The sequence below is a fragment of the Apis florea genome, unplaced genomic scaffold (assembly GCF_048593485.1).
Source record: "Apis florea isolate Af1SG1 unplaced genomic scaffold, ASM4859348v1 contig_3081_pilon, whole genome shotgun sequence".
In the NCBI taxonomy this organism is placed as follows: Eukaryota; Metazoa; Arthropoda; class Insecta; order Hymenoptera; family Apidae; genus Apis; species Apis florea.
In genome coordinates, this window is record NW_028256703.1 from 2850546 (window position 1) to 2869579 (window position 19034).

General features: G+C 36.2%; 1 protein-coding gene across 7 annotated transcripts in view; it reads left to right on the forward strand.

Annotated features, from left to right (window-relative positions):
• Positions 1 to 19034, forward strand: part of wake (ankyrin repeat and fibronectin type III domain containing protein wide awake) — a 103978-nt gene that overhangs the window by 64403 nt on the left and 20541 nt on the right. For 6 of the 7 annotated variants that reach the window (XR_015292217.1, XM_086908593.1, XM_086908596.1 and 3 more), the window contains one exon: positions 634 to 890. Coding sequence is in view for 5 of the 7 variants with exons in the window: in XM_086908593.1 (XP_086764719.1) it covers positions 634 to 890 (257 nt within the window). In the remaining 2 variants the exon portion in view is untranslated. Of the gene's footprint in view, positions 1 to 633; positions 891 to 16917; positions 18275 to 19034 lie in introns of those variants that run through there. The other variant, XM_031916987.2, reaches the window with a different exon arrangement.

Genomic DNA, 19034 nt, shown 5'->3' on the forward strand with positions numbered 1-19034 from the left:
GTAGGAAAGAATTTTACAAATTTTAATGCGACGTTAAAGCGGGGGCTGGTAAATGTCGAGAAGTTGATTCTCTTGGAAAAATATATATATAAAGAAAAAGAAAAAAAAAAATAGGAGAACAAAATAGCGACGATATAGTTGATCGCACGGGATTAATATTATTGCCGTAGCGCAATTTTGAACAAACACGGTTAAAGGTTTCGTGTTAGCTAAGGCAACGTGTTGTAATATGGACCTAATAGCGTGTTAAAGGTTACAATGGCAGAGGGTTAGTTTTAAACGAGCAAAGCATAGGGTGAAGATTAAGTGCCCAAGTCTGTTCGGGAAACTTGGGTAAATTTAATATATCGATCTCCTAAATAGCGTGCAAACTGGTTTATCGATGGTAACCTCGGGTGATAGAGAATTATTAATTGGATCGTGTATAAATTTTAACCAATTTATCCGTTGAGATGTAAATAATATTTCCTCTTAGCGGTGAAAAAATTCTATTTCCGTACGTAAAATATTTATACAAATTCGTCCCGCGACGGAATCGTCCTCGTCTCGAATATATCTCGATTCGCCATTTCGTGGAATCGATGGAACGAAATCGTGCCGCAAGAGTCAAGTGTGGAAAATTCTGATCAACAGACGAGACTGCAGCACGACCAGCTCCTGCCTTCCAAGGAGTAGCTCGATCGACAGTGTGGCAGAGTGGAGCATCGCTGGAGGGGTGGGAACTATCAATGGCAGTAATACAGTGAACGCTGGGAGCAGCTATGGGCTTTTCGCTGATCAACCACCACCGAGAAGGAGTCCAAGTCCCCTGTTGGGCGCCAGAGGCGACAGACTCAGCCTCGTCTCGCCTAATATTGGAAGAAGGGTGAAGGGCCACCGTGCGGTGTTGGGTGAGTGTCTCATTCCTGCTATTGGTTTCTCGATTTTTCACAGGGATTCGAATCGAAGTTCGAAATTGATCGATCGATCTCCTTTGTACATCGAAAGGGGCAGAGAGAATCGGTGCACGATTTCCATTCCCTTTGAAGATTTATTCCAGCAGAGTGGAGAAAGTCTTATCATCAATTTTCGCGTGCAAAGGAGAGAGAGAGAGTGAGAGAGAGAGAGAGAGAGAGAGAGAGAGAGAGACATCATCATCGATGAACATTACAGAATGTATTTTATTTTAAGGTAAAGAAAGGATCTGGGTATCTTGCCTTCTTTGTGCCGGATTTATTTTTCGAGAAAAGAAAAAAAACGTCGATATTGAAAATATAGCGCATGATATAGAAATCGCGCGATACTCCTTGGAAATTTTCTTTTAATTTGATTTATATCGAGAATGTTTTTCTTTGAAAATATGATTTCAAATCTTTTTCTTTCTTTTTTTTTTTTTTTTTTTTTCCATTTAATCGATAATGGAATTTCTTATTTCACGAGCACGTTAAGTTGTATCCCTGTATGATCGGTTCGTTCCGTCGCAACAGTCTACGTGAAATCCGAGTCGACGTGAAACGTCAATTATCGAGATAGGACGTCGTAGCAAACAACGTTAGTTGAAAACTTTGGATGCCTTTCGCATGATAGTTGAAGCGAAGCTTCGTCGGAAGTTACATTCTTCCTCGGTCGTCGTTCGGGAAGTTCGATTAACTTGTGCAATTATTCCAATTAGTCTGGCATTGCGTCTTCTAACTAAAGTAAAAGCCCTCGAGTGTTTTAATGAAAACGATAAATTGTACGAATTAATCGTAACTTATTTATCTCCTTATTTAATCTTTAACGAAAGATCGAAGGATCAAAAATTTTTTTGCTTTAGGGATTAAAAATTTCGTTTTTCTCGAGGAATCCAATTGAACGGTCGTTTGCGCAAGATTAGATAAAGTGAGTCTCAATAGGAAAGGCGATAATCGTTCGGTTTGTAATAATAGTTATATATACACGTCGAATAACTGCACTGTTGCGAAAGTTCGATTTTAGAGAGTAAACAGCGGTGTCCTCGAGGAACAATTTCGCGATGAATAATTTCCGGCCTGTGAGAAATACCGTTAGTTCGAAATGGAACTGCAGAACCGCCACTGTTATTATCTCGTTTCGGCACACAGAGACAATGAACGTTCTATACTTATCTCCCTTGCGTGCAATAATTTCGTGCATTTAACGAATCTATTTAATACAAGAGAGATGAAAATTCAATTTTTCGTTCGACTCACTTTTGACTGGGTGGTAAGCGTATCGAAAACTTGATTAATTTTGTTTCAGAGCAATAAAAAAAAAAAAAATGCTTTTCGATGCCATTGTTGTAAAAGGAACCTACACAATCGACACCAATTTTTGTAAAATCCACTAAAATTTCAAAAATCCCGTTTAAATCTTTAAAGATAAAGTTACAAAAAGTTCAATTGAATGTCGAATAATCAAAAATGTTTTCTCGTTTTTTTTTTTTTGCAACAGAAAAACAAAATACAACAATCGCTTTTCGTTTCTAAATTGTTAGAAATAATAGAGTACAAAATCTGTTTGAAATTTCTCCATTTGTTTATTAAATCAACAAAGGGAAAAATTCAAAGTTCATAAGAATCTTAAACCCATCAATAATCCCGAATATTCATAAATATTGTTATTAAATTATTGTGCAAGAAAAACAAGATAACAACACAGAGAATTCTAAAAGCATCATCCATGATTCTGCGCATTGTGCAACAATTATCTCTCCTACGTAGTTTATCAATATCCTCTTTCTAATCGGTCCAACTTCCTGGTTGATCGGTACTGGAGACCAACATTAGATACGCCCCTGAGCCTTGGTCTGGCCTCGACCAATGGTTAGGCCCGTTTAGTAGCGACTCGAGGATGTGTGAAGAAGAGAACCGGTTAGTCGTCCCCCACCTCGCCATCAAGGGAGCAACGCTCCCGCTAAGAAAGGTGCACGAGCCTCGTGAATTTCGTGACATCCGGGGGGCCTTTCACGTGTTCTCGGCTATTGTAGCACGTAACACGAGATTCCAACGTTAGTGCGCGCCTCCGACTACCTGGCAGACCCTGTTTAACCTGCGATTCCCGTCAGTGAATTCGAACCGAAGCGCCTCCACTCGCGTCGCTTTCGCGAATTTTCTCCACGGCACGTGGCACACAGGCTCGTAATAAGTGTGTACCGGTGTGTACGATCATGGCCGAGCACCTAACTGGACATCGACCGTGTAAACAATAAAGTGAAAGTGAAGGAAGACGGCGTCCACTTGAATATTGCGCGAATATTACTTCACGTTGGATGGGAATTATTACGAACTTTTTAAATTGATTAAATTGAATTCGAATTTAATTCATTGAATTATATAATATCGAATTGAAAAAAATTGTGAATGTTTGGAATAACAGTATCGAAGTTTTTGATTTCGAATAGAAGTTTAGAAATTACGTTTGATTACTGGTGATTGTTCGAGTTTTTTTACAGTTTTTAAAGATACAACTTGTGCTAAGGTGTGTTAGTGTTCATAAAGTGTTTTGTTACGTAAAAGTATGGTTAAATTCTCGATAGTTCACGATAAATATCGAGCAAAGGACAATCTAACATACCTGCATGGTCAGGCACTGCCTCGGCCAATCATCTTTCACGTTTTGTTTACGTCCTCATGTCTGGTCACGCGGTTGGCTACTCTGACTCGCTTGCCTAAAGAGGCTCTCAGTCTACGATTGTTCGTGTGCTTGGTTGTTTCTCTGTAAAAATTCATTCTTGTCCTCTGTTCACGCGAGAATCTCGGTGATTCATCGATGACAGCCGGTGTATACCGGTGACCTGGTGCGCGATTCCTTGGAATCCGGTATATAATACTTTCTAAATCTAAAACGGTTTATGATCGATCGTCTTTAAGATTTAAAGTCGCGTTACCCATGGTGCAGTGCGTGGCGTCGAAATCTCGAAAGACGTTACGAACAAAAGATTGTGTTTCTTGGACGTTGAATCATTCTCGGACTCAATTTCGTTAGAAAACAGTAGAAATATAAATAATGAGAATAATGAGGCAACAGTAAAATCGGTGGAAAGCGTGTGATTAAACATTTAACCTCTACAAATCAAAACTTCTCGGTAATTTAACCGACCTTTGGTAACACGATCGATTTTAGAAAACACGATAGTCTTTCGAGACGACACAAGGAGATTGTGCGGCTTCGCGTAACGTGCTCGTTGCTCTTCCTCGAAATTTCGTAAGCTGACACTTTAAAACTTACTTCGGTGTCCCCTATTTGTCACTGTTGAAAAGCTGCCACCGTAACTCTGAATCTAATTCATGCTTCAAAAGGATTACTTTAGTAATTGAATCTCTATAGTAACTCTATCGTGCCAAGTTCCTGTTCAAATCCTACACATTCTAGTTACATAAATATCGTTGATAGTCCGTGACTCGATACCTTCTCCAAATTTTCTCTATCTAACTTGTGACAAACGCATCTTTGATTTGATTTCTCGATCGAGAATTCGGATTATCGTTTAAATAATCAATCGAAAAAAATTCAAAGAATCATTACGTCGTTAATTGCGTCGTTCGATGGGTTGGCGCGAACGTGAGACATATTAACGTCGTTAAAGTTTTTCTTCGAAAAGAAATACTCGTAGGAGACCGGTATCGTTCTAAAAGAAACGCCATAAAATAAATAAGCCGTGGAAGTTAACGTGGCTAGCGTGGATCGAACAGTGGAAAAAAAGTGGGATCACCGCAGGATGCGGTCGAAAAAGAAACAATATCGTTTCGCGAGATATCGAAAGCGTCACTTGGACGCGACGAAAATGAACAGAGTGGATCTTTGAGGGACACACAGTGCAAAAGGTGGAGGACCTTGCCTCATCCTCGAGTGAGAAGAGCAGAACCGGTTTCTGCATTTGGTGCAACGACGCGACCGCCTCGTTCAACCGGCGAGTTTTCGGCAAGAAATTTTCGCGTAACTAGTGGCTTCCTCCATTTTTTCTAAATCATTGGAAACCGTGAGATCTGGCTTTCACTTTTGATGGAAACGTACTCGGTGCCATAACCTGGATGCGAGACTAGGGTATGTGTTGATTTTTATCTTTCTCATTTTTTTCGTACTATTTTTTCAAGAATAACGCAAATGTATCTATTTATTGTTCTAAATTTTAAGTGTAAATTTTAAGCTATTTTTATTTTTCCTTTTTTTTATTTATATACATGGGTAGTAAAATTGTAATTTTTTAAATTTTAGCATTAAAATACAAAATTAGTATTTAATTTAGAAATTCGATAAAGTTTAATTTTTTCATAGAACATTTTTCATAAAAACATTTTTTAATAGAAAGTTCTATAGACTTCTCTAATGAAATTATTAAATTAAAAAGTTTTAAAAATAGGAAATTTTCGAAGAAAAAAGTAATTCAATGGGTGAATCGAATGAAAGTGTACGAAGAATGGATTACAAAATTCTATTGTGATATTATTAATTGATTATAAACTATGAATTTTAATAAAGTATCGTAAAAATGGATATCATGTGCATAGTAAGTAAGAGTATATGTGCATGAATGTAATCGAAACAAATTATAAATATTTAATAACGAATAAACGAGATGAAATTTTTTTATGAATTAGAATTCGATTTCTCTAGGCATTAGAAATATATTCAAGGGATATATTAAAATTAAAAAGATATCTATGAAATCTCTATTCATTTTTTGTACTTTTTTTTTTTTTTTCAACGAAATTCTAAATAATCAAAGTTCTAAATTTGTGCGTGATTTAGCTTCCTCGTTTTTATACTTTTCAAAGTAATTATTTCTGTTTTATCTCATTCTTTTGTAGCGTATTCATCGAGAGCGTATTCAATTATGGAATATTTTCATTCGCAACAATAGAATCGTTCAAACGTTTGTATCGTATCGTGCAACTTACAATTAAAAATAATCGCATAATCGCGAAAGAAATTTAATTGCTAATTGGCATTTTTTACAAATGATAAATTTTCTATAAAAATGTGAACCTATTCTCGCAGAATAAAAATACTCGCGTTAAAGGGATTCTCGCGACTAATTAAATGAATTTTCCAAAAAGAATAATCTGAAGAGATAATATTGAAAAGGCTTTAAAAGAATCATTAGCTTCGATATTGATAAACGGTTTGAAAATTTATTCCCTTCTTCGATCGAAATTAAAAAAAAGTCAGTGGGTGTAACCATTCTCTCTTTTAAAGACTTGGAAAAACACAAGGACATAATTTTTATCAGCGAAAACGTTCGAGTGTAAATGCGTTAACGTCCGTTCCGGAAACATTGTACACCATGTAGCGCGTAGGAGAATCTTATTTTTCAACGAACATGCGTGGGAAATGGGTTCTCGTTCAGCGAATCGCGAGGAAAGAGATCAGGGTTACGTTGTTTACACTAGAAAACGAACTAGGGAAATTTATTCTTTTATTGGTGTTTTGATTGGTTATTCACTTTAGAGTATTTTTTTTTTTTTTCTCCCCCTACTAATGACGATTTTCTTTTCAATCGTCGTAGAATGATTCTTACGTGTTATTATTTTATTAAAATTAGAACGAAAGGAAGAAGATTGATTACCTTTTTTTTAAAAAAATTTTTGCATTTTAAAAATTGTTCTCTCATTTGCCATTTGTCAAAACTTTTTCTCCGTTTCTCATAACGGAGAAGACATGTCCAGAAAGATAAATATGCAGCAAAGTTTGTTGTGGGTGATCTTATCTCCTCGCATATTGAATTTTTAGTAGCACGATATTCTCTCTTCTCGCGCTTCAATCTATTCCTTAATTTTAAATTCTAAAATCAACGTTTCCTCGTTGAGAAAATAAAAAGCGGTCGAGGGCGTAAAATATGGATGCGAAAATACGCGATTGTGCATACCTCCTTCTTGATAGCCACATGATGCCGCGATAAAAACACGAAGCGAATCTGATGCGCTATCTCGACAATTGTCGTTCCTGCGAAAGAATCGCTATTTCTACGCAACGATTTTACGACTGGAACTCGAGGAATATTCTTGGAGAATATACTATTTCCTTCTTCCCTCTTACAGTATACACTATCCGCGCACAGTTTACGTACATTCTGATATATTTTCACATCCGCGCCTTTACCTTTACCGAAACTTGCTACTTCTAGACTCTTCTAGTAAATAAATACACTCGAAGGAATTTTTATTACGTATATTTTCAGTAATAAAAGTTTCATTTTTTCCCTTGTTGTATATTATCTTTTTTCATGAACTTTATTCCAACGAGATATTTTTCCTTTCTTTTGCACTTTTTCTTTTTTCATTTCTGAAATCCTTTTTCTTTTTTTTTATTTCGCAAAGGCTGTTTCGTAAATTTTACACTTTTTATTACGTCTTTTGACATACTTTCACGATATGCTACCGCAATATCTTTAATGATGGACTTCTTTCTTGGAAAAATAACGTTGTTTATAATGCGTAGCGGAACATCAAGAGAATTCTCTTCATGGCAGAATCGTTAAATCGGATGTGAAAATTATTCTAAGCTTCAACTTCGTCGTTGCAGATGTAATCCTAGATGGAATGGAATGTCGAAGGGAAGCAGTGAAACGATAGTTTCCACCACTGATTCACATTGTCCAGAGAAATAGTTAGAATCATCAAGAGGATTGATTTTACAGAAAGTTTGTGATTGTTGGATAGTAATCAATTTTGATGGGCCATACTTATACTAAGATAGGAGTATAGAATGTTAAAATCGCAGAAAGAATAGATATTATTAGATATTCTGACAGATTTCTTGAAAAATCTACGGTCGTTCGATTGTTTTTTAAGAATCTTGAGAAGAGATGCTTAAGCATCTATCTGATTATCGATAAATATTCTGCAATACTTTAAGAATACGATCCTTAGCGACTTTTAATCGATGCAGATGTTCAAAAAATGAAGCGAATAAAGGAATTAATAAAGGGAAAAAAATTCTATACGACGTACGTAGATTTATTTTAAAACCTGGTAAACCGAGTGCTTTAAAAAATGGTATTTAGCATGCAACTTTATCATTTTGCAACGTTCAACTGCTTCTCTCTCCCGATAATATCAACTACCATCATAAATTCGAGTATATAGATTTACCGATTTTTCTTTCGAATATAACGGTAGCTTATATTCCCCTCGATAACTCATCGAAGTAAAAATAAACAAGAGTAAGAAGTGATTCAATTTGATAGCCACGTTCTTAACCCTCCCACAAAATACACACAGCTCTTTGCTGAGAACCAGGGTCACAAATTATGCAATATGGTATCTTAATGCCGTAAGATCGGTTTACTTATAAATGAACCATTCGACGGGGAGTTAAATTCCGTTAATGTTATCTGAAATTACGGAACTGTTGTCCCTCCAGTACACCATTTGATACGTCAATGACGTATTATTATGTCATTAAAATTTTTCCCGTCGTCAATGGATCTTTTTGCGAGTTACAATATTATCGATGGCCTAATTGCGGTAGCCAAGCCAACCACGGCATCATCACGTGGATATATGGCCACGATATATTTACGGATCGCCGAGAGATCCGATTCTCTTCTTTTCATAATCTTTTTATCCACCGCCCGTTGTAAAAATTCTGCATCAAATTACCCCCACGGTTGGGTGGTATGAAACTATCCGTTACGAGAACATTACCGTTCACCCTTCTTCCTGTCGCACACTTGGAGAAAAACAGTCCGGAAAAGGGCGGCACCTGTAACACAGGTATCGACGTACCGGGTGTCCTGAACGAAACCGCTTCGTTGAACGTATTATCATTAATATTATTTTATCCCATTCGACTCAACAATGTAAGCAAGTGTGTATACACATAAAATATATCAATAAAATGTAGGATTGGCGAGAAATTAGATTGAAAATTACAATTAAAAAAAGTTTGAAAATTTGATTTGATAATAACGATAGAATGAAGGAACGCCGATTTCCCTGATCAATTTTCAATCAATTTTATCTCGTTATTTAAATTTTTTCACGAAATAATATAATGCTCCGATGCATCGAGGCGGATGAGAGTAAATATTTATCTTCGGAATTGAACTTCATTTCAAACGTAACTGTTGCCTCGTTTGTACAGACATTTTGATTGATTCCAGGGGCATATTTTCTCTGGAAACCACCCGTTGGGCTATTGGAAAACTTGCCGATTCATAGGAAAGTTTGTTGAAAAACAAAGCGGGGATTTTTATTTCGAGATCGGTCGTATAGCTGCCAAGGAAATATAGATAGCAACTTCTTAACAACCTTGGACCGTTGTTATACCACCCGATAGATAGTAACGAAGATAAACCGAGGAATGGAAAGTTGGTTGGAAAGTTTGCACGGGTCGCCCTATAAATAGAGCGGACCGAAAAAGCAGGTGTCAACCCAGGACACCGCTCCTTTGTCACGGCTTTCTCATCCAGTTTTCTCGGTCTGTCAACGTATAATAGTTTCGAAATTGCCAATTTTCTTTTAATCCTTTATCGAACATTGCCTCGCCTCGAAGATATATATTATACGATTTTTTTTAAACCTCCCCCCTTATCGAGATAATTCGAGCTTCCCTTGTAACGCGATTCACCATCTATTGGAAATATATTTATATGCGTTTTCAACGATATAAAATAAACCGACGATTCGTTGAATTATTCATCGAATTAATCATGGAATTTTAATAGCCAAGATATTTATCCTTTATTAAACGCTATATTTTTTTAACGATTTTAAAGAGGGATTGGAGGAGAATATTGCGCTTATATATGCGCATTGAACGTATTCGCAATACCACCTTTTTTTCTTTCTTTCGTCCAATCAGGTGTTGTACGGCCCTGAGCCTCGACGAAATTCGAACTCACCTGCCCCGATGTCATGCCCAGATGCCCAACAGTACTATGCATCTGTTGCAAGCCTTCCTTTCAGTCGGTGTCCTTCTCCGGTGTCGTAAGGATCTATCTTCCGGTACGCTGCTCGCCTTCCTCTTCTTCAAACGAACGATCCTCCATATTTTTTGCTCGGTGATTTCAACGAGTGTGAAGTCGCGAAATTCGTGGCGAAGTAAAAAAAAAAGTGAGAACGATGATATATCGGGCAAATAGGCCGAATATATAAATCGAATTCGAATAGCGAAGGAGCGAAAGGATATATAAAGGAGAATCGGTGAGTGGAAACTTTCGTTTTTCTAACCTTTTATCGATCTGAAATTTGTGCAACGATGAGCAATGAACAAGACGAAGGAAAGTTATGAAAAATTTTGGTGGGGAAAATTAGAGGGAGATTAAATTATTAATTTGGGATAAGTTTAAAAGGAAAGGTGAAATTAAAAATTGGAAATGAAAAAAAGGAAAAGAAGAATGAAAAGATGAATCGTAGTCACGTCACGGGAAGGCGAAAACTTGAATGCAAATTTTCAACCGCTTCGTGAACCGAATTCCGATCATTGGATCAACTTGGATGCATTGTTGGCAAGACGGATTAATTTTAATCGATTTATCCTGTAACAAATCGCTCGTTCTTTTAATCCTTTCCTCGTCCTCGTTGTTTATAAGAATGATTCAACGTCGAACAATTTTCCAAGATCTCGTCTTACAGATCTCGTAGATGTTCATAAATATTTCAGATCGTGTCGCTAATCGAGCTTGAAACCGACAACACAATTTATTAAGCGTGTAAAATGGTAGTTAAGATGGCAAGATATAATCGTGTGCAATCTATACTATGGAAGAAACGATGAAAGTATATTCGTAGTATCGATTTCTCGATCGAATTCGGTAGAAATATTTTTTTTTTCGACCGGTGAAAATACGTCTGGTTACGAAAATGAAGTGTGAAAGGAAGGAGGGGGAATATACGAGTATATGATATGGACATGGAATGTCATAAGAGAGAAGGACAGTGGAGAACTCTGTCCGTGAAGGACTTCATTGTGCCGAGTATAGGCCGGCATGATAATAACTACATAACGTGCGTGAATCAAGACTGCACTCGCATAAAGATGCATTACGTGGCCCCTTCGCTGCGTCATTACGAGCGCAATATATTCTTGGAAACGTTCGATCGCCGATCATCGACACCCATTTTAACCGAGCCAATATTTCACCGAGCGAAACAATTTTATTAAATACGATCTTGAAACATTTATAACGCTGTTTCGCCCAATTTGAAGCGGAAACTATCTTTGAGGGAGAGATCAGTATCAAGAATTTAACCGGATCAAATGTAGAATCGCGTGAAATTGCCATACGCATTTCAATCTTTTTTGCATGCAAAATTTTATCTTCACTGGTTGATTTTATATGATTTTTTAAAAGCTGTCGTGCTCACATCCCCACTGGGTAGGGTATTTAAATATGATGTCATCGGGTTAATCCACGATCAGTCGTTTTTTTTTTTTTTTTTGCACTTTGATCAGCGTGTCGCTGGTATTTCAACCAGATGTATTCGAGCTCGAAAGAACGTATGTATGCTGGTGGCCGTTATCGTAAACTCGGCTACGGCTAGTGGCAAGAAAGAGGCGCAAAAACGATTACGGGGTGGCCGAATCTCGATTAACAATTCGGGTGAGGCGAGGTTGATTAAAATTTTCACGCTCGGCTCGATCGTCGGATCTCTCGAAGATCGTAATTTAATTCGAGCGCGATAAACGTTGAACAGAGGAGGAAGGAAATGGTACGTAACAGATGCACGTACAGGATCGCATGCGCTAAATTTGCTTGATGTACGATGTATTTTGTAATCGACAGCGCGGAAACGAATAGCCGCAGAAGCTTTATCGACCAGGCCACGTGTGGACACACCTACGTTTAATAACGAGTGCACGTCGCCTCTCTAATGCCGACTTTGGAATCGTTATACCAGAAACGTGTTGCGTTGAAGAAAAAAAGGAAAGAAAGAATTGTCGAATTCTACTTTTAAACTATTCATCGTTCGTTTTAAATTCTTATCGCGTATACATATTCGAAATATTCGAAATATTTTCCCGATATTTTTTTTCCACTCTGGAGAAGGGGATTAGAGCTTAAAAAAAAGGATCACGTTAGTCGAAATTTTTCCTGTCGAAAAAGTTGAATTTAAATATCGAACGAACGAAATCGAATTGGAACGTAATTTCTATAAAAATCCATCGCGAATGGGGGTTTTTGAGTTTCGATCTTAAATTACGCGTCACAACCCTAGTTTATTCTCGTGCTCCTCTGCTCTTGACAGAGATGAACCAACGCCAATTCAAACACCGAATCTAACACACATGTTTCGATATACGGGCACCGTTGTTGCATCGTTGACGCATGAAATCGGTGGAATATAACCAGCTGGAAATACGGAACGGAGAATCGTCTGATATGCGGTTCGTGGCCTGCAACGTAAACGCACGCCATTCGATTTTGCGTAAACCTGTCTCCGTCGACGATATCAATTCGAAACGTGTCGGAGGTAACATTCATTGGAAATGTATATCCATCCCCGTCAATGAAAATGAGAATCGACGTTATCTCAAACGCCTCGCCCCTCTGTTTTCCCTCGTTTTAACGTCGTTCCTTTAAAATTTCGCGAAAATTTGAAGAGCATTACTTCGGAAACACGGTTAAAATAGAAGTAAGTCTCCTCTATTAAGACACGAGATGAAAGATTTATGGATTCTCGTCGACGAGGTGGAAGCTATCAAAGGCCTGCAACGAAACTGTTTTTCCTGGTCAATTATCGATGCAAATGAGATGCGAGATTCGTTGAAGACTCTAATGAAAATGGAGATAAACGTTAACGACCAGAGAATGAAAATATATGTGGAATAACACGAAAGTTGTTGCATCTTGTACTCAATCCTATTGTTTGCAACCATTGGGCCGCATTATTATCACGTTCTGTAAATTGCAAAATGCAATTACAGTGTTCCCTTATTATAAATCGTATTTCCTTCTTTTCTTTTTTTTTTTTTTTTTTCTGTCAAGAAAAAATTGGATTTAGATCGTTCATTTTTCGAAGTAATAATTTGTTGTTGATCCTCGAATATCGTGAACGAAAGCGTGTTTAAATTTCGTAGGATATTTTATACCGCGATATCGATTATTTGTTGTCTGTTTTTGTTTTGCAACATGCGCGAAATTTTAACAAGGAATGTTTATTCCACGAAATTTTCGAATTTCCATGAAAATATTGCGGTTTGCCGAAATTAAATTACAAATCGTCCTATTTTCCAATAAAAGATACGTTCTATCGAGATTAACGATACAAATATTGTATACATAATATATATGCGTATTTACGTAAGAAACGTTATTTTATACGTTTTTGAAGCTTTTATCGGTCCGAAAATTTTTTTCACGGTGCGCACCCTTTAAAATTCTAAAAAGACGAATCCTCGTACGTGTAACTAGTGTTATTTTGCTAATTCGTTTATTCCACTGCGTTCCCTCGCGTGAGAATTTTTCAAAATCCACGCACGTATTTCACGCTAAAAATATTAACGCTGGGAAGAGGTTGCAGTGGTCTAACTGCACAAAGCACGCGCCAACTATGCGAGAATAAACCATCCTTTCCATTGTTTTCTCCCTCTCTCTCTCTCTCTCTTTCTTATATCCTTCACATCTCCACTCTTTCCTTTTGTCTTTCACAATTCTCTAGCGATCCCTCGGTTTATCCACCGTGTTATCCATTCGCAATTTTCCGGACAAACTTGGTGATGCTCGATCGAGTAAGGAGAAGAGTGATTTTCTAGCGAGTAGAAAGTAGGAATCGAAATCGCTTACATCGAGATTTTTCATCGATTGTTCGGCCCCCACAATTCGTTCATACTCGAGATATTTCGAGCTATCGCGATCGAAGGGATGGTTAAATGGATTGGGAAGATGTAATCGCGTAAAAGGTCGCGTTTCGTTGTCTCGAGCGAGATCGTTGATAAACATTTTGATAGATTAATTATCGTAGAAATGGCCGGGGAACGCTTGTTGCGCCGAGTTAAAGTTTTCACACTGAAATCGTTGAATTTAATGATACTTACAGTATAATTAGATTCCGCGGTAATTAACAGTGTTTGCCTTCTTAACACAACGATAAAATCGTAACAGCCTATCATAAGATTTATAAAACGTAATAAGAAGTTTTAATTAAATTCGCTGGATGAAAGTGGAGCGGTGAATTATTTATTTCGGATCCATTTCGTTTCGTTTTCGAGGCTGGTTCGAAATTGCTTTGAAATTGGGATTCATCGATGTATCTTTAAGAGGTTTGGCAGAAAGAAAGGAGAGACGTTAAATATTGAGATATTGGAAAAGAATATAATTGGGAATCGATTCACGAAAATGACGGTGTTTACATTGATTTTTTTTCTTCTAATTGGGATTCGATCCTGTTAATCGCGTCGTGTTCACGGGATTGATCGTGTTATGGTCATTTCTAATTACCTAGATTAATCTAAATCTAAATCTTAATCTAAACAAATGGCTGGATCGCCGCTCGAAACACGTCTCTGTATGATGACTTCGACGCTCGTTATCCTTTTTCTCCTTTGTCTAATAAAAATTAGACAAAAATTGTAGTTTCGATTTCAACTTTTCGCGTGAAACGAGAATAAATTCGATTGTTGCCTACTTTTTAAAGGAAAAGTTACGGAAATTTGCTTTTTCATAAGATAACTTACTTTCGATCTTGCAACAGGCATCGAATTTATTTTATTTCTTTTTTTTTTTTATTTTTTTTTTTATTTTTTAGAATACTTGCTTCCTGAATCGAACATTCTAGCATTCTAGCGCCACGATAGATTCCGCCATGTAATTTTCCCCGCGATACGGTTTGCCTGTTTCATCTATTTTTCATAGTGTTAATTGCATCGTTCCATTAAATTAATTGAAAGATATCACGAACACGTTTATTATGAAGCATTTCTTCCATGCTCGGCATTTCTTTCTACAACGATATATAGAAACTTCATAAAAAAAAAAAAAAAAACTGTAATACATTTGTGTACAATATTTCACTGTACTATACATATTTGTTGTACAACGCGCTATTCATCGAACTGCTTAGATATATCTCACTTTTTAATTTATTCTGTTTTTCTTAATTGGTGCTACAAAAAAATTCAACAAGTTTAACTTCGTACAAATTTTAGTTTTTAAAATTAATATTTCAAATTTTTATGAAATCGAATCCACGAGATGTTCGAATCGTTTGCTTCCTTTTCCATCTAGAAAAGTCTCTCTAAATTGTAGTCGTGATATTAATTGAAGAAATTAAGATCGATCGAAAGAATAAAATCTATTATATTTTCTATATACGGCTGCTTTAATCGAAATTTCGTGTCGAATTCGTCACGATAGGACGAATGCAATCGTAACGATCCGTTATATATCCGAACGTATGAATTTTTTATTAAAATATCAGAGAAAACACTTTGGGCTTTTATCCGTGGTTTTATTGCTCGTCGTCGAGTGGTTTCTACATGCCGTTTGTCTCACATCCATTTTACGAGCCTCTCGAGGCCTGCCAGTCCGCAAATTTCGTTCTCCGCGACAGAATTCTCGCTTCCACGAATTTATTAAAACTGATTCTGCAAACGAACTTTTCGCCTCCTTCCCTCGCTCGTGGAACGTGGTGGAACCAAGGTCGAAAATATTTTCCCGGAACAAGGATGCATTCGACACGTGCATTCAAGGTAATTAAAGATTATTACAGCCCCATCGTGATGTGCCTTTTCAACGACAAGATAGAACCTTGTTGATAATCGATTGCATCATTTTCTCTCGATATCTATTTTATTCGCGAGATGTTTCTTTCCATCCGTGATATTTTAAAACGGGAAAATCGAATTTAAATTTTTTCAACGAGCAAAAGAACCGATCAATCGAAAAGATAAATCCTTCAATTTGTAAACTTGAAAATAAAAAAAAAAAAAATTGAATCGAAGCGTGAAAATAAATAATTTTGCCAAGGATTTAAAATGTATTATGAGGAATTAGAATGTGCGGTAAACAGAACTTGCCTTTCGATTATAATCAAGATTCATTTGTGGTTATGTATCCTCTTTCGTGAGAACAAAGCCGTGCATTGTTCAAAACGAATGGAAATTTAATTCTCATTGAACAATGGACGCCTTCCCTTGATGAATTTCACCTAATGAAGCGACTAACTACTTTCCCTAATCCTACTCTTTTCATTAATAATTTCCTTCGCGAATACGTGCACCATTTTATTTTTATCTTGTTAGATCTGTGCATACGAATGAATTAATTCTAGAAGCAAGTATTCCTTGCAACATTCACTATCTAATTCTATTTCTATTTAAAATTAGATCGGAAATATAGATATTGAAAATATCAAACGAAACGATCTGAATAATTTTATAAAATTACATAGTTGATGATAGATTTTTAGGAGAATAAGAGAAAGTACATATTTCAATACTCTTTGAAAATTTATATCTGCATTTTATTTTAGCGAAGGATAACTATTAACGTACAGGAGTAGCTTCTTGATGTGTTAGTTGTGCCACGTGTTCCTTGGAAACGTACTCCTTTTATGTACACTTGTATACCTGCCTTTATATCTTCGTATACCTACCGAGAATTTGTACAAAGTGCATCCAGTCACGGTATCATGCTTTCCTGACTCTCATTTTTCATAGTTATACTGGAAAAGTTACCTGAATTCTCGTGTTGGTTCTTAGAAAAAAAAATTGATATTTTAAAAAGTTGACGCAAGAGCATTTACAATACAAGGATCATTTCATTTCGAAGACATTTTGTTGATTTATTGTAAAATTTATAACAAGTGATGGTTAAAAATATTAATTTTTTTAAATACGAAAAATAAAATTAAATAAATTAACAAATGGTTCCAAGGATTATATATTCGTCGATGCAAATGTTAGAGACAGCTCAACTCGCAAAACGAAACACAGGTGTTCAATTGAGAACACACTGGAAATCGTCAAATATTGACAGAGACAACATGGTAGATTTTAGAAATTAGATTTTTATTGTAAACATCCAACTTTTATTATTTAATAATTTAAATAGTCAATATTTATAATTCAGTTTGCAAGCACTATACATATAACAAACTATTTAATTTATACATTGTAAACGCTATTTTGCACATATAACGTAAATTTCTTTCGTAAAATAAACTTTACGCAATAAAATCTTTTTTGTAATAAAATCTTTATAGAACTAACTTATCTATAATAGAAACTTATTTATATATATATTTCGATCGATTAGGATGAATTATTCAATGGTTATTTTTTATTTCTTCGAAATTTCATCATTTTATTTAAATTTCCACGTACGAAATTGTTTGTAGCGAGAAAAAAATTTAGTCGACTCTTGATCGAAAGTTACAGCTTCATTGATAAAAAAGACAGGCTGGGGAAGGGTACGGTCAAAACGAAGTGCTGGAACGATGGGGGCGTCCTATTGGTGGGGGCTAGACGGCAGCTGTTTGCTCGGCACACGGCCGAGGGTCGCGTTCCATGTGTACCCGCCAGCAATGCCACATCGTTGTCGCTGCTCTGCGGCCAGTGTAATGTTTGCGATGGACACTCGTGGCGAAAAACGTTTGTGAAAAATGTGACGTTTATTTTTGCGCGGGAATACGTTCGTTCAACGTTAATTCGTCGTCGTTGTGTGCGTGTTTGTGTCGGAGAAAATCATATAAGAAAAGAATTTGCAGAGAAATAGCGAGCCGGTAATAGCGACAAGAAACAACGAGAAGGACATGGAGAGGTTGGAGAAAGATATTTTCGCTCGCTGTTGTGAGAACTGGTTACGTGGTCGGGACACGTTGGTGGGCGACTTGTAAGGAGATTTCGAGTTGGCGGCGAAACGTGAATTGAGAAATACAGAATGAAAAGTGTGAGAAAAGGTGACAGGTTAAGTTTCGAACAGGGGACGCTTGCCTCCAAACGACACTTCTCGGTCGGTAACGTGTAAAGGGATCGATTGTTTGCTTACCCGGTGAAAATGTTCGAATTGTCCCGCCTTTTTTTCAATTTTATGGTTTATTCGTATAAATAAGAAACATTTCGGTTGGTTTCACAAGAATTTTATAACTGCAACTTGGAAAATAACAATAAATACCAGAACAATATGTTATCGGAAGAAAAGGTATATGGAAATTGTTTGAAACAAATTACGATCGCTATGTACAGTTCGTGTTCGATCATCGTTAAGTTAATAGTTGTGTAAATATGGCTTTATAAATGTCACGTGATATTATTGAAGTAAATTAACACAATCAAAAAAGCGTACAGAGTTCACGCTTTGTTACAAAGCATACAAATATCGCGTGTCGTGACTGAAACATTCGAAATACAGGTAATCTATAAAGCTGACAGACATATCTGTTATCGAGACAGTCACTTTTGCCATGATAAGTATCATTTGCCATAAAATTTAATATCTGTCAGAAAATCAATCGATATGTCAATCAAGATAATTTTTTTTTCGTACATATTTTCATTTTATACATTTTTATTTCATTCAAGCATTATATATTAAAATAATCTTTCTATATTTCTTTCTTTCTTTCTAAAAAGAAAATTTTTTTAAATATCATTGCCCTTAAGCTTTCAAATAAAACTTTTCAATCCTTGAAAATAGGATTTTTCAAATATGCGTACAATATATATCAACAGGATTATGGCAGAAAATGGCTGTTCTCGGACAAGAGCAGTACCTTTTCCTTCTTAGGAAACACGATGAACGTTATCTCAGCTCGAATAGGTCGACTTACTCTCGATGGAATTTGAGAACGGTAGTGAACGGACGCACGTGCGTCCTTGCGAGGTAAACCTCTATGCACGAAAGGTATTGCATAACCATAAGTAGATTCGTTTATGGACATTTTCCAGTTTCGTATTTTCTTTCACTTTTCTCTTTATTATTTTTTTATTCACCTTAAAGATTTTTTTTTTTTTTTGATCACGTTATATCGATTTTTATCACATAGTATTTTCAAAAGACATGAAGGAAATTATTATTATTTTCATAATAACGTTAATATCATTTTTGTTGTGGAAAATATGTTATTTCATTGAGAGATTTTCTTTTTTTTAATTAATTAATTATAACACAA